This window comes from Bidens hawaiensis, unplaced genomic scaffold, assembly GCF_021521415.1.
Source record: "Bidens hawaiensis isolate Kalapana, Puna unplaced genomic scaffold, B.hawaiensis_p1.1 tig00036397_1, whole genome shotgun sequence".
Lineage (NCBI taxonomy): Eukaryota > Viridiplantae > Streptophyta > Magnoliopsida > Asterales > Asteraceae > Bidens > Bidens hawaiensis.
In genome coordinates this window covers 32,163-45,621 of record NW_027496358.1, presented here as the reverse complement: position 1 = coordinate 45,621, position 13,459 = coordinate 32,163, and the positions used below count along the sequence as shown (strand labels likewise).

The following is a 13,459-nucleotide window of genomic DNA, read 5'->3' as shown; positions in this document are numbered from 1 at the left end:
TGGGAGTTAAGAATGTGGATAGTCACTATAATAATAATAATAATAATAATAACAACATATTTAAACCATAACCTTTAGTTTTCTAAAGGATTGAAGGGTAATCTCACAAAAAGTAAAGCTTCATAATGTTGTACTAAAAGCTTTAAGAATTGATGGATGTATTGACAAATTACTTTTCTTGCCCTATTATGAAATGTCGGTTTTGTCCTTCGCATGCAATTATGAAAAGACGCTTGTGCCCATCACTCTTCCTTTATATATTATATAGATAATTCATAGGTTACATATTTAAGTTGGGATATATTGGTTTTTTAAACACATATCATCCACGTTTATTTGATTTCTATAAAAAAAATTACAAGTATGGTACCTTAACATTACTTAAATCTTTTTTTAATTTAAGAAAAAGGTGCAACTTTGACCCTTCATGTTTACTCACTTTTTACTCAACTTTATTCTTTTTTGTTTTTCTGCACATACGATTTACAAAAATATGATTAAAAAGATCCAAACATACATATTTGAACGAGCTTATTTTTGTCAACGTTTAAATATAACTCTTTTCAAAACAGATGGACAGTTTAAATTGTAAGTTTCTTAAAGCATACATATTTACAATCTCATGTTACATATAATTACATATCTGGCTCTTTATCTTTTTAATAAAAAACAAAAATAAACTTGTTACTTGTTACAATTTTACAGCTTTACTCCGTCATGTTTATCCAAATATTACTCAACCTTTAATTTTTTTATATGTTTTATAAAAAGATAATCAAAACTACTCCAATTATATAAATTTCAAAATAAGCAAGACGAACTTGAGTAGAGTTCAAGCTAGCCTTGGCTGGCTAACAACCTTTAAGTATCGTTACCTACTGCATCTCTCATGCACCTGACTAGTAATTCTTTTTATGTTTGACTAAATTTAATAACATCAACTTACTACTTTTGTTGTATTATAGCTTAACTATATTAATTTTGTCCCAAATATTTCCTACTGATTTATTAGCATGGGTGTTGTTAAACGAGCAACACTTGTGGGCTAAAGGGTAGTTCGGTTTGATCTCAAAGGGGTGGTTTGGAGGAGATCATAACTAAAAAGACTAAAATGAAAACTAAGTCATACTTGGTGGCTAAGTTTCCTTAATGGATATGTCTTTTTAGTATCCATAATGGATAAGCCTTTTTATGGATAAGTCTAGCCAGTAGATAAGTTTCTTTATTTCAATAAGATAAGTATTGGTGTAAGTTTCAAAGTCTTACTAGCTAAGTTTCCTTACTCCTTAAGTTTCCGTTTGCCTATATAAGGCTTGCAAGGTTTAGTTGTAGAAATATATCAAGTGTGTCTTGTATTGAGTATAAGTTTGTCTTATATCTCTCTTTTCTTGTTTTCATAGAAAACGATCGTGTGTTTGAGCAAATATTGTTCGATCGTGTATTGGGTCTTGGATTTGTTTATTGTTTCACTTGTTTAATAACGTAACAAGTGGTTGTGCCAACCCATTAAACATGGCCGATTTTCAAGTTGTTGGAGGCATGAAGAAACTAAACAATCAAAATTACAACACGTATTCAACTTGTATGAGTTCGTATCTACAGGGTCAGGATCTGTGGGAAGTTGTTCAAGGGTCAAACACCACCCAACCGAGAATCGACACCAATGGGGCGATCAACAAGTGGAAAGTAAAGGTCGGAAAAGCTATGTTCGCATTGAAAACAACGATCGAGGAAGAGCTTTTGGATCACGTTTGAGACCTAGCAACGCCAAAAGAAGCATGGGATGCTTTGGCGGCACTTTTATCCAAGAAAAATGACGCGAAGCTTCAGCTTCTTGAAAATAAGCTTCTGTCAATCACTCAAAAAGATCTCACGATTCCGCAACATTTTCATAAGGTTAAGACCTTGTGTCGTGATATTGGGGAGCTTGATCCGGAAGCAAGAGTTGGAAATGCTAAAATGAAACGAATCTTAATACACGGTTTAAGAACCGAGTATAGAAGTTTCATAGCCGCGGTTCAAGGATGGCCGAAACAACCATCCTTGGTCGAGTTCAAGAATCTTCTCGCAAGCCAAGAAGACTTGGCTAAACAGATTGGTGACATCTCGATTTCAAGCCCGAAGATCGAGACCGAAGCCTTGTATGCTGATCGGGGGAAGGGAAAATTTTGGTCAAGCGGGAATCAAGGAAGAAAGTGGAACGACCGATACAAGAAGTCAGATAACTACAAATCCGGACAAAGCTCAAATCAGCGAGAAGCGATGAGTGACAAGAAGTTGGGAAAATCTGGTAAGCGATTTCCATATAAGTGTTATACTTGTGGTAAACATGGACACATGTCCAAATATTTCCCTGGGAAGTCGGCTGATGAAAGGAATGCGGCCACAGTTCGAGAGGAAGTGGCTTGGGATGCCGAAGTCTACTTTACAACCGAAGAACATGTGATGGCCTTAACCGCGAACACCGAAACTGAAGACAATTCTTTGGATGATTGGATTGTTGATTCTGGGTGTTCGAACCATATGTCCGGAGAAAAGGCGAAGCTAAGAAACCCGGTCAAATATGAAGGCAATCGGGTGATTGTAATAGCCGAAAACTCGAGACAAAAAATTGCACACGTTGGTGACATACTATTCAAACCACACAAACAAGGGGAGTTTGTATTAAATGATGTATATCATGTTCCGGGTGTGAAAACGAATCTACTATCTGTCCCGCAGATTACGTCTACGGGTCGGTACGTTCTATTTTTGGTCCAAATGATGTCAAGGTGTTCGATAAGTTCGAAACCTCCTTCAAAGCCATAATGCAAGGAGGAAAAAATGAGACGGTGTACGTTCTTTCCGCAAGAACGGCTTATGTGGAGAAAACAAAGACGGTCCAAAGTATCGATCTTTGGCACCAACGTCACAGTCACGTTGGGTAGGATAGGCTTGTCTAAATGATCGAAAAGTCTCTTGTCGGAATACTGAAGATGGATGTCCGGACAAGCATGGTTTGCGCTGGTTGCCAATTTGGTAAAGCTCACCAACAGCCGTTCGAAAGCTCAAGTCATCAAGCCACGAAGCCCATGGAGCTAATTCATACCCGATATGTTCGGTTCGGTGAAACAAGCTTCAATAACAGGTATGAAGTATATGATTACGTTCATTGATGATTTTTCTAGATAATTTTGGGTATATTTTATGAAAGAAAAATTAGAAGCTTTTATGAAATTCAAAGAATTTAAAAGCATGGTGGAAAGGGTGACTAAGATCAATATCGAGTGCTTGCGATTCGACAATGGAGGCGAGTATACATCGAAGGAGTTAGATGAATATATCAAAGAGTTCAAGATTAAACGACAATTAACTAGCTCAAATACTCCGCAACAAAACGGAGTCTCTGAATGAAAGAACCGAGCCTTAACCGAACTCTCAGGTAGCATGATTCACGACAAAAATGTACCGGGTCGGTTTTGGTCTGAGGCAATGCGAACCGAAGCCTATATATATAACCGCATACCACAACAAAAAATGAAGAAGAAATCACCGTTTGAAAAGTTGTTCAAACTTATACCAGAGGTTAGCCATTTGAAGGTGTTCGGGTGTGTGTGCTATGTATTCATACTGAGCCATCTTAGACACAAGATGGAAAATAAAGCAACAAGGTGCATCTTTGTTGGGTATGATCCGGAACGTAAAGGGTGGAGATGTTGCGACCCAGATACGTGGAGAATATTTGTTTCTCTACACGTTTTTGACGAAATGTCGTCATGGTGGTCCCGAAATCGAGAAGTGTTTCCGGATCTGAAAAATTGAAAGAAAAGCTTGAAACCGAAGTAACTTTCAATCTTGGAGAAGTAGAATCGGAAAACGAGAAAGATTGGTTGGACCATGCCGAGAACGTTGGGCCAGTCGAAACTGAAGATTCGACGAACTCTGCACCAAGCCGAAGTTCAAAACAAGGTCCATGGCTAACTGGCTGGAATCCCTCGGACCAAAAATTAGAACCGTCGAGTTCCGAAGCACATGGGTTAAGGCGATCGAGTCGTCAAAGAAAACCAAATCCTCGGTATGCTAATATGGCAACTGTGGAGCATGAAGAGACTGAACCGGAATCTTTCTAAGAGGTAAAAGAAAACCGAAAGTGGATAGTGGCGATGGAAGAAAAAATCAAAGCCCTAGTGACGAACCAAACTTGGGAATTAGTTCCCCAAGTAGATAACGTAAACACGGTATCGTGCAAATGGTTGTTCAAAATCAAAAGAAAAGCGGACGGATCAGTCGAGCGATACAAGGCACGTCTTGTAGCTCGCGGGTTTTCACAAAAACACGGGCTCGTCTATGACGAGACGTTTAGCCCGGTTGCCAAATTAACCACGGTTCGGGTATTACTTGCAATCACAACAAGTAAGGAATAGAGCATGTGGCAAATGGATGTGAGCAACACTTTTCTGTATGGAAACCTTGAACATTTAATTTACATGGATCAACCGAAAGGTTTTGAGAACAAAGAGTGCCCGAGTTTTGTTTGCAAATTGAATAAAGCATTGTACGGCCTAAAACAGTCACCAAGGGCATGGTTTGGGAAAATAGGAGAGTTCCTAGAACACAATGGTTTTATGTCTACCGTAGCCAATACTAGCCTGTTTGTTCGGGCCGAAGAAGACAAGGTGGCGATTATACTAGTGTATGTAGACGACTTGATTATCATGGGAAACTTAATTACCGTGATTGATCAGTTAAAAGAAAATTTTTGTTCCCGGTTTCACATAAAAGACATGGGAAGGTTAAGTCATTTTCTCGGATTGAAGTTAAAGTATGAACCGAATGGGGTTGTGTTACACCAACACAAATATTCGGTTGAACTTTTAAGTAGGTTTGGCATGGAGAGTTGCAAACCGGCAATTACTCCAATGGAAACCAATTTACAACTTCCAGCAGATGAAGGAAAGGAGTTGACGGATACAAATATGTATCGGAAATTGGCGGAAAGTCTTATTTACTTAACACTTACTAGACCGGATATCGCGTATGCGGTATGAGTGTTAAGTCGGTTCATGCAGAATCCGAAGAAACCACATCTTGATGTTGTTAGAAGGGTGATACGGTACGTTAAAGGAACACCTAGCTTCGGAGTCATGTTTAAGAGAGAGTGAAGAATCGAATTGGTCGGGTATTACGATGCTGATTATGCCCGAGACTTGACTACGAGAGGTCGACAACTGGGTATGTGTTTTTGATTGGGTCAGGAGCTGTAACGTGGAGTAGCAAAAGGCAACTAACAGTTTCGTTATCCACAACTGAAGCCGAGTATAGAGCAGCAGCAATGGCTGCTCAAGAGTGTGTGTGGTTGGTACAATTTTTGAAGGACCTAAATCAAAGTTTCAGGTCCAGTGTGAAAATTTATTGTGATAATATATCTTCAATAATGCTAGCGGAGAATCCCATGTTTCATGCAAGAACGAAACACATAGAAGTTCACTATCACTTCATTAGAGAAAAGATACTCAAGGGTGTAATCGAGTTGGAGTATTTTGATACAAATGATCAAGAAGCCGATATGTTTACTAAACCGTTAACTAATGTGAAGATGGTGAAGTTTTGCAATGATCTCGGGATGAAAAACGCAAGTGTTGAGAGGGATTGTTAAACGAGCAACACTTGTAGGCTAAAGGGTGGTTCGGTTTAATATCAAAGGGGTGTTTTGGTGGAGATCATAACTAAAGGGACTTAAAAGGAAACTAAGCCATACTTGGTGGCTAAGTTTCCTTAATGGATAAGTCTTTTTAGTATCCATAATGGATATGTCTTTTTATGGATAAGTCTAGCTAGTAGATAAATTTCTTTATTTCAATAGGATAAGTATTGGTGTAAGTTTCAAAGTCTTACTAGCTAAGTTTTCTTACTCCTTAAGTTTTTGTTTGCCTATATAAGGCTTGTAAGGTTTAGTTGTAGATATATATCAAATGTGTCTTGTATTGAGTATAAGTTTGTCTTATATATCTCTTTTCTTGTTTTCAAATAATAAGAAAACGCTCGTGTGTTTGAGCAAATATTGTTCGATCGTGTATTGGGTCTTGGATTTGTTTACTGTTTCACTTGTTTAAAAAAGTAACATGTGTTTGGTAAAAAAAAAATAATATTGAAGTTTCTATCCTATTATCCATCAAAATCAAGGTCTTGCAACTTCTTATAATTGGTCATTTGCTCCTTTCTTGAACAGAAACACTGTTTATGACGGTATCAAAATAATTAAAAAGGTAAGATTCGCTTTTAGTCCAAGAGGTTATTTAGTATAATTATTTGGATTTGGTAGTCAAATAGTTAAACCAACTAAAATTAAGGTTGTCACACCCCCAACCTACGGCGGAAATACCTGGGCGAACTGATTGCTCATAGCTTTTCAAAGGTTACTATTATGCATCATTATTTAAATGACAATATCTATTTAATTCGATTTAATAATTCAAATAATTCAAGTGCAAAATACAATTTATTAAACAAATAACAATTACAAATTAAATTCTTGATCGTATCATTTCTAACTTAAATTCTTCACTAAGTTTTCACCATTATGCATTAAATTTCTACGATAACCTGCATATGCGTATAAAATAGAAGTTTTTCAACAACACATGTTGAGTGAGCAACACACCAGTTTAGTTGTACATATAGTATATATAACAAAATACGTAGCTGCAACAAGTCATATGAGAATAAAAAATTAACCAAATGAGCAAGTATAACTGAGATGTCGAGAAGCACAAAGGCTATAACGACTGACGTATGATCATACTAGACTGAGATTATGTTGGACCTCTCCGAATGAGGAAGCATACAAAGCAAATAAGTACTTAAACAAGTAAGGTATAAGTTGTTAACACATAAGACAAAGTTACAGTTTTGTGTATAAGTATATATGAGAAATATATTTACGCATATGTCCCCAAAACGTGAGAAAACAAGTAAAATAGGGGAATGTGGTACTCACCTCGATAGACGAACAATAATGAAAAAGGAATATTAAGATTGATGATTGCGTATCATCCGTTTTCGACAATGCCTAAGTAACATAAATTGAGGAAAATAAATACGAATTGAATAAAGAATCTAAGACTAAATAAAGGTTCGGGATTTGATGATTGAGTGAAATCTTACAAATGCTATTTATTTCATTATTTTAGTATGAATTTAATAATCAAGTTTTATCGTAATAAACATGATTTTAAATATATGAAATACATAAAAATACTTGGATAAGTATTTATAAAATTGTTGGATAGATTGTATAAAAAGATTCGTTTTAATGTTTATTTTAAACTAAAAATACGTTTTAATATATTTATATATAATTTTTATTTAAATAATAACGTTTATATAAAATATAATGCGTGAATTAACGTGTCGAGCTTTTTTTTTAATAAAATAGGGTTTATTAATAATAATATATATACTTATAATACACACACACACATATATACCAGACAAAAATCCATAACAAGGTTGATTTGTCGAGAACGTAACACTTATTGGTGTCGGCTTGATAAAATAATGTTTAGTTTATATTTAATAGTGATTAATATTAGTTACCAATCATTTAAAAACCATTAAAAAAAATAAATAACAAACCGCGTCCCGCCCCTGGCCGGTTCACTGCACTGATCCAACACACACAAACAAACTGAACTAAGTAGCTATTTTGTTATAAACTGGAAACAAGGTTTTAAATATAACAATTGATTTTAACCCAATTTACTTATAAACCCTAACTATACAAATTCGTTAATCGGTTAAAGATTTTTTTTAATTAACGTTAGGGTTAATGTAGAATAAAGGAAGGCGATCAAAATCATATAAATAATTACCTCAGATGATGATGTTAAGAGGGTAAATTTGTGCGAACAAGTGCCGGCCAAAAACGAACAAGAACGTGCATCAACAGGGGTTACAGTTCAATTAATATTGGGGTTAAGGTTGGCGACGGGTAGAGGATTGAGGCTGCAAGATTAATTGGATTACAAACATCGTTTATATGTACAACGAGTTAGGGTTAGGTTCGGCTATGAGGAGAAACGAACAACCTAACAAACAAGTAACAACTATGATAATATAATTAGTTAGAGGGGTATTGACGGCGATGGGTAAAAGGGTTGTGCAGATGCAAGCAATTGAAATATAATACACTGATATGCATATACTCGATCTAGGTTAAGGCGTTGTAGTATTTAAGTCAATACGGATCTAACGGGATCAAAGTTTCCTAATTCACAAAGTCAGCATAGTCGATTAAGGCATTGCAACGACTTTCCTAGATCAATTTTAGTATTAGAACGAGATTTGTGGTCCAAGAAACTTAAACGGTGATACGGGTTACGAAAATGGGTCGGATAAAAGGGTTTGGGTTAAAGGGTTAGGATACAATATTATATTAACTATACAAAGCTTGCATTTTAGTCCCTGAATTATTGAGGTGGGAACATAATAGGGTTGTAGTTTAGTTTTGGATAAAAAAAATGCCAAAATGTGAAAGTTATAAATATATAATGTATAAACAATTAATTAATAATATAATAATAATCAAATAACTCAATAAACGTGATATTTTATTTAAACTAGCACAAGTGCCCGCGCGTTGCTGCGGGTTACAATAGGGGTTTGGTTAGCGGCAGTTTGATTTGTTATAGTACCGCTTCATCACAGATCTTTTTTATTTACAAACTAATTATTGTTTGTAATAGATGTAAGTATTTCTTGTAACTACTTGGTCAACAGTTATATTAAGAAATTGATTGGACAAACATATTTTTTTAGCTCTAATTTAAATATTGATGTTTGAATCAAATTCCAAGTAAATTGTATTTAGTTATTAGTAATCTTGAGTTTCAACCCATACAGTGAGTTTTAACCAACACTTTTAAATGCGAAAATAATGAAATTTCAACCAATGTTATTGTCTTTTAGTTGAAGACACTCCATACAGTTTTTACGTCCACACCTTAGAGCATATGATGGACAAATAAGATCCTGAATCAACAAACTTGAATCATAAAATTCATAAACATAAAACAAAAAAGACAAGCTCTTTAAGCACATCATGCATCGCCTCGTAATCGTGTTTAGTAAGTTCAATCCAATCTCATTTTTTTTTCTCATGTATGGACTTTATTATCTCATTCATGTTTAAAATTCTCCACTAAATGGATCATAACATCTCAATCATATTTGGTAATTACTATTTTTCAAGAGCATGAAGTTGAAGCTAAAACCAATAGAAATTCGAGTATCATCTTCTGTTAAAGTGTCTTCGAGTGGTAGAAATTGTTTTTTGTTTTGAAAAAAGACAACATGATCACAAAGCATGTGTAATGTTTGTTGGTAAAATTTTTATTTTGTAATAAAAGGTACATAGAGATATATACGTATGTGATAGATGTAAATTTAGCTAGGAAAATGGGTAATATTCTTTGAAATGAAGTGCATATTCATTAAGCATGCGCTTCACGGCGGGTACGTGGGTATTAATACCAAAATAATAAACAAAATGAACTATAACTGGCTCAAGTTTATGGCTTTATGCATTCAAGATTTAAGAAAGAGAAACAAGTAATAGTAGTGTCAAAATAATAAGAGCCAACGGTTCTTGAAAAGCTTTACAAACAACAAAAAACTTAAGAAAGAGAACTCCATTTATATTGTCATAACACCATGACAAAGTATCAAATTTAAATTCGGCCGTCAAACACAACCAACCCAAAGGATATCGGCCGATACCGATTATAACGACGGATGGCCTACTTCTAAGTTATCACATCTAAATTATTACAATATTCATAGTTCATATGGCATGACGACTCTCATATCTCCCCGACATCAGTTATCACATGGTTATTAGCTATTCCAATGGTGTTTGTTTTTTCAAGAAAGGTCTTCTTGACCTCTTTTTTTTTGTCTACGCCACGCATACCACTCACAAACGTTTAGGTCTGTAGTGTGTTTGTTTTTCGAAAGACATTTATTAAAATTAGGTTTGTGCGCCCACTTCCTGATACAAACTTAGACCATGAGCTTTTAAGATCTTCTAACCTCTTCACATATCATATCATATTATGAAATGGGTTTTCATTCAGTTCGGGTTTTCATTTAGATGCCTCTTTTCTACTTTGTTTAAAATCATTAAATTGTTTGTTCGATTCGTTTACATGCTTAAAAATAATTATACAAAAATGAAAATTTTAAACAAAACCACCCTACTATCTTTTTCAAATAATTCTGAATGGAATAAATTAAATATAAAGTATATAGATATAGATATATACACATCAAATATTTAGTAGATTTGGTAGAAAAATATCCCATACATCATATTAGAGATTGATCTTTACAATTTGTTTGATGTTGATGTCTTTGGTAACTCCAGACCAACCAAAATCCTATAGAAATTCCTACTTTAGTCAATATTCAATACATTATTCTGACTTTTAGAGTCAGTTTCAATTTAAAAATTTAAAAATATGAAAAGTTGGAATAAGTTATTAACTCTTGGAATGTCTCTTTAACAACATGAACCTGCATACAGTGTAGTCCTTCAGATTTATATACCCATATCTGCTAATGACCAAAATAAGATTAGACTTGAGAAGCTCATTTGACTTGCTTATGTTGAGAAGTAAATCATCTAACCTCGATTAGCTCACCAATACACTTGATTGCTTATGAATATAATATTTGTTTTGTTAATTCTAATCTATCTCTTATGAATATTGTTTTCATAGATAATTACCTAATGTTGTTTCTTTTAACAATTATGAAGTAAAAGTTATCAAGTAAACTGGTCAGAATGGGTGAAGCAGCTACAAACACTTAACCATGGTTTTCAAATAAATATAAGTACGTTAGTTGCGATTAAAAACGATTTTCAAGGATAATAATTTGAATATGAAAACGATTTAAGACATCGAATACGTTAAAGAAACATTTAAACGTCAAGTGTTGTTTACTCGGTTTTGGGTGGGTAGGTTTGATAATCGTGTTCGGTTCAAGTGGTTTTGGTTAAATTTCCGTAATTGATTAAGGTTAAAGCTGACACCAAGTTAAAATGAAAAAGAAAAAACTCTTGCGAGTTTCAGTTCGGGTTAGGTTGTTCAGGTTTCAGTTGCCAATACTTATGATGAACAAAATTGTTTCTTTAAACAAACATTGATAAACGTCAATAAACGAACATAAACAAACGTAAATGAACAAACGTAAAAATAACAAACGATACTATGTTCATTCATTTAACTAAATGAACAGAAAGGAAACAAACCAACATAAGCGAGCATTCACAAACGTAAATGAATGAACAAAACAATGTTCATTCATTCAACTACATGAATGAAAATTTGTGTTCGTTTATTAAACAAATCAACATAAAAAAACTTCTCACCGAACGATTTATGAACGGTATGTAGAACATTCGGTTTGTTACTTCGTTTACAAGCCTAATCATTAAGTCAAATGTGGTAGAAGTTTTTTGACATGTTTATTTTTAGTCAAATGTTCTATTTGTTACTTCGTTTACAAGCCTAACCATTATAGAATCAAATTTGATAGAAATTATTGGCACGTTTCGTTTTAGTCAAACGTTAGGTTCGTTACTTTGCTTGTAAGCCTAACCATTGTTAAGTCAAACGTGAGAGAAATTTTCGGCATGTTTGTTTTTAGTCAAACGTTTCCATGTTTCTTTTTAGTCAAATGTAATCGAATTTTTCAGGCGGAAAGAGGTGTACCTTCTATAGAATATCTCGAGTTTCATTGAATCATAAACATATGTAACCTAATTACAAAGAGTTAACGGTAACCTAACTATTTAACCCGTTTCACGGCGGGGACGAAACATAAGTTTAGTTAGGTAGCGACTTAGTTTTTTATGATACAAAAGTTTACTACCTATACATTTTCTAGAGTACAAGAAATCAAAATATGCGTATCCAATACAATCTATATAATTGACATCAAGTTGCAACCACAAAATTTCTTTCAATAATTAACAATGCCACCATATTTTTCCTATTTTCTTTAATGGCCGCATAACTTTATTAGCTACATGGGTGTTAAATGGGCCGTGTTCGCGAGTTGATAGGTTAAACCCGAACACGACCCAAATATGAAAAGCATATTCATTGGTTGACCTGAACACATGTCGTTTAACCCAACAGTTTATTGTTTTATCATACCATACAATAAAAAACAGAATTTAGAAGTGGCAATGGATAAATGTTGATAACCAAACACACACACACACACACCAATGTACACGGGAATGTTTACCATTTATTTGCACATGCAATATGTAATGACCATTTACATTATCAGATGCCTACATAAAGAAAGCAAGAACTCGGATATTATAACCAACCTTCAGAACAAATCATTGAGAACAAAATCAGAACGATCATATGTATTCTAACTGGCAAATCAGACACTTACACTTGAATGTACACTTCACTCAAACCCGTAATAAAAAAAGTTATATCATTTTTTTAAAGTTGATAATTATTGAGCTCTGTAATAAAAATATGTCATCTGGTTCTATCATTTGTTCTTATTAATTTAATGTAACCAAAAATCTATACAATAACACATAAAAATATTTACAATAATGGTACGAAGTTATAAAACAACTTCTAAAATGTTATTATATATAAACTGGGCTAGGAACTTTTTAATCATCTTGTACAAAACTTACAATGTCTTTGGGTTTTCTTATGAACACTTAACGTCAAGAAAGAAAAAAATAATAATATCTTTTGGGCCAAATGGTTGCAAAACATTTTTCTTTTCATGTAATTTTGCAGTTTAGACGTTTGGTTAGTTTTTTCTAACCATCATATTTTTATAAACCGACTGTCATTAAAAATACTTGAAAGTATGTTACCAGAATTATACAAATGATACAAATTATGTAAACATAATGTATACATACATAGGCGACATACATATATCCTTTTACAAATACTATGTTCTTAAATAAGTTACATTTTCCTCACTTTTTAGTGCGTAATAAAAAAAAAGTTTAAATGTTTAATTTCAACACATAATAGACAACACTAAACAATTATTTTAAATTCATACACTGATATTGTCACAAGCTTACATTAATAATTAACTCATAAAAGTAAATCAAAGACCACCTTCAATTTCAAAATCCTCACTACCCTTGAAATCAAGAAAAGATTTTAAAGCCGGTATTTTAAAGATTTTCTAGTAAAATCTTAATCAATATCATAAGAAGAATAGGCACAATGCATGCATACTCCACTTGATTCTTATTCAATTGTCTTGCCTCCCAATTACTTATACACGCATGCTTTGGCTTCTCCATATGTAGCGTCAATACATCCATTGCAAGATCCTCCAAATTCAGCACATGAAACTTTCCCGAGTCACTTCTTTATGACCGCCAATCCAATATATGCACTTTTGGAACAATCTA

At 33.8% G+C, this 13,459-nt stretch overlaps 1 protein-coding gene across 1 annotated transcript; it reads left to right on the top strand.

Moving 5' to 3' along the window:
- The first annotated feature begins 1,512 nt into the window (after nt 1–1,512).
- LOC143588461 (uncharacterized) lies at nt 1,513–2,808 on the top strand. Its single transcript, XM_077069452.1, has 2 exons — nt 1,513–1,749; nt 1,810–2,808. The coding sequence occupies exons 1-2, from the start codon at nt 1,513–1,515 to the stop codon at nt 2,806–2,808; spliced, it is 1,236 nt and encodes a 411-aa protein (XP_076925567.1).
- Nucleotides 2,809–13,459: the final 10,651 nt, after the last annotated feature.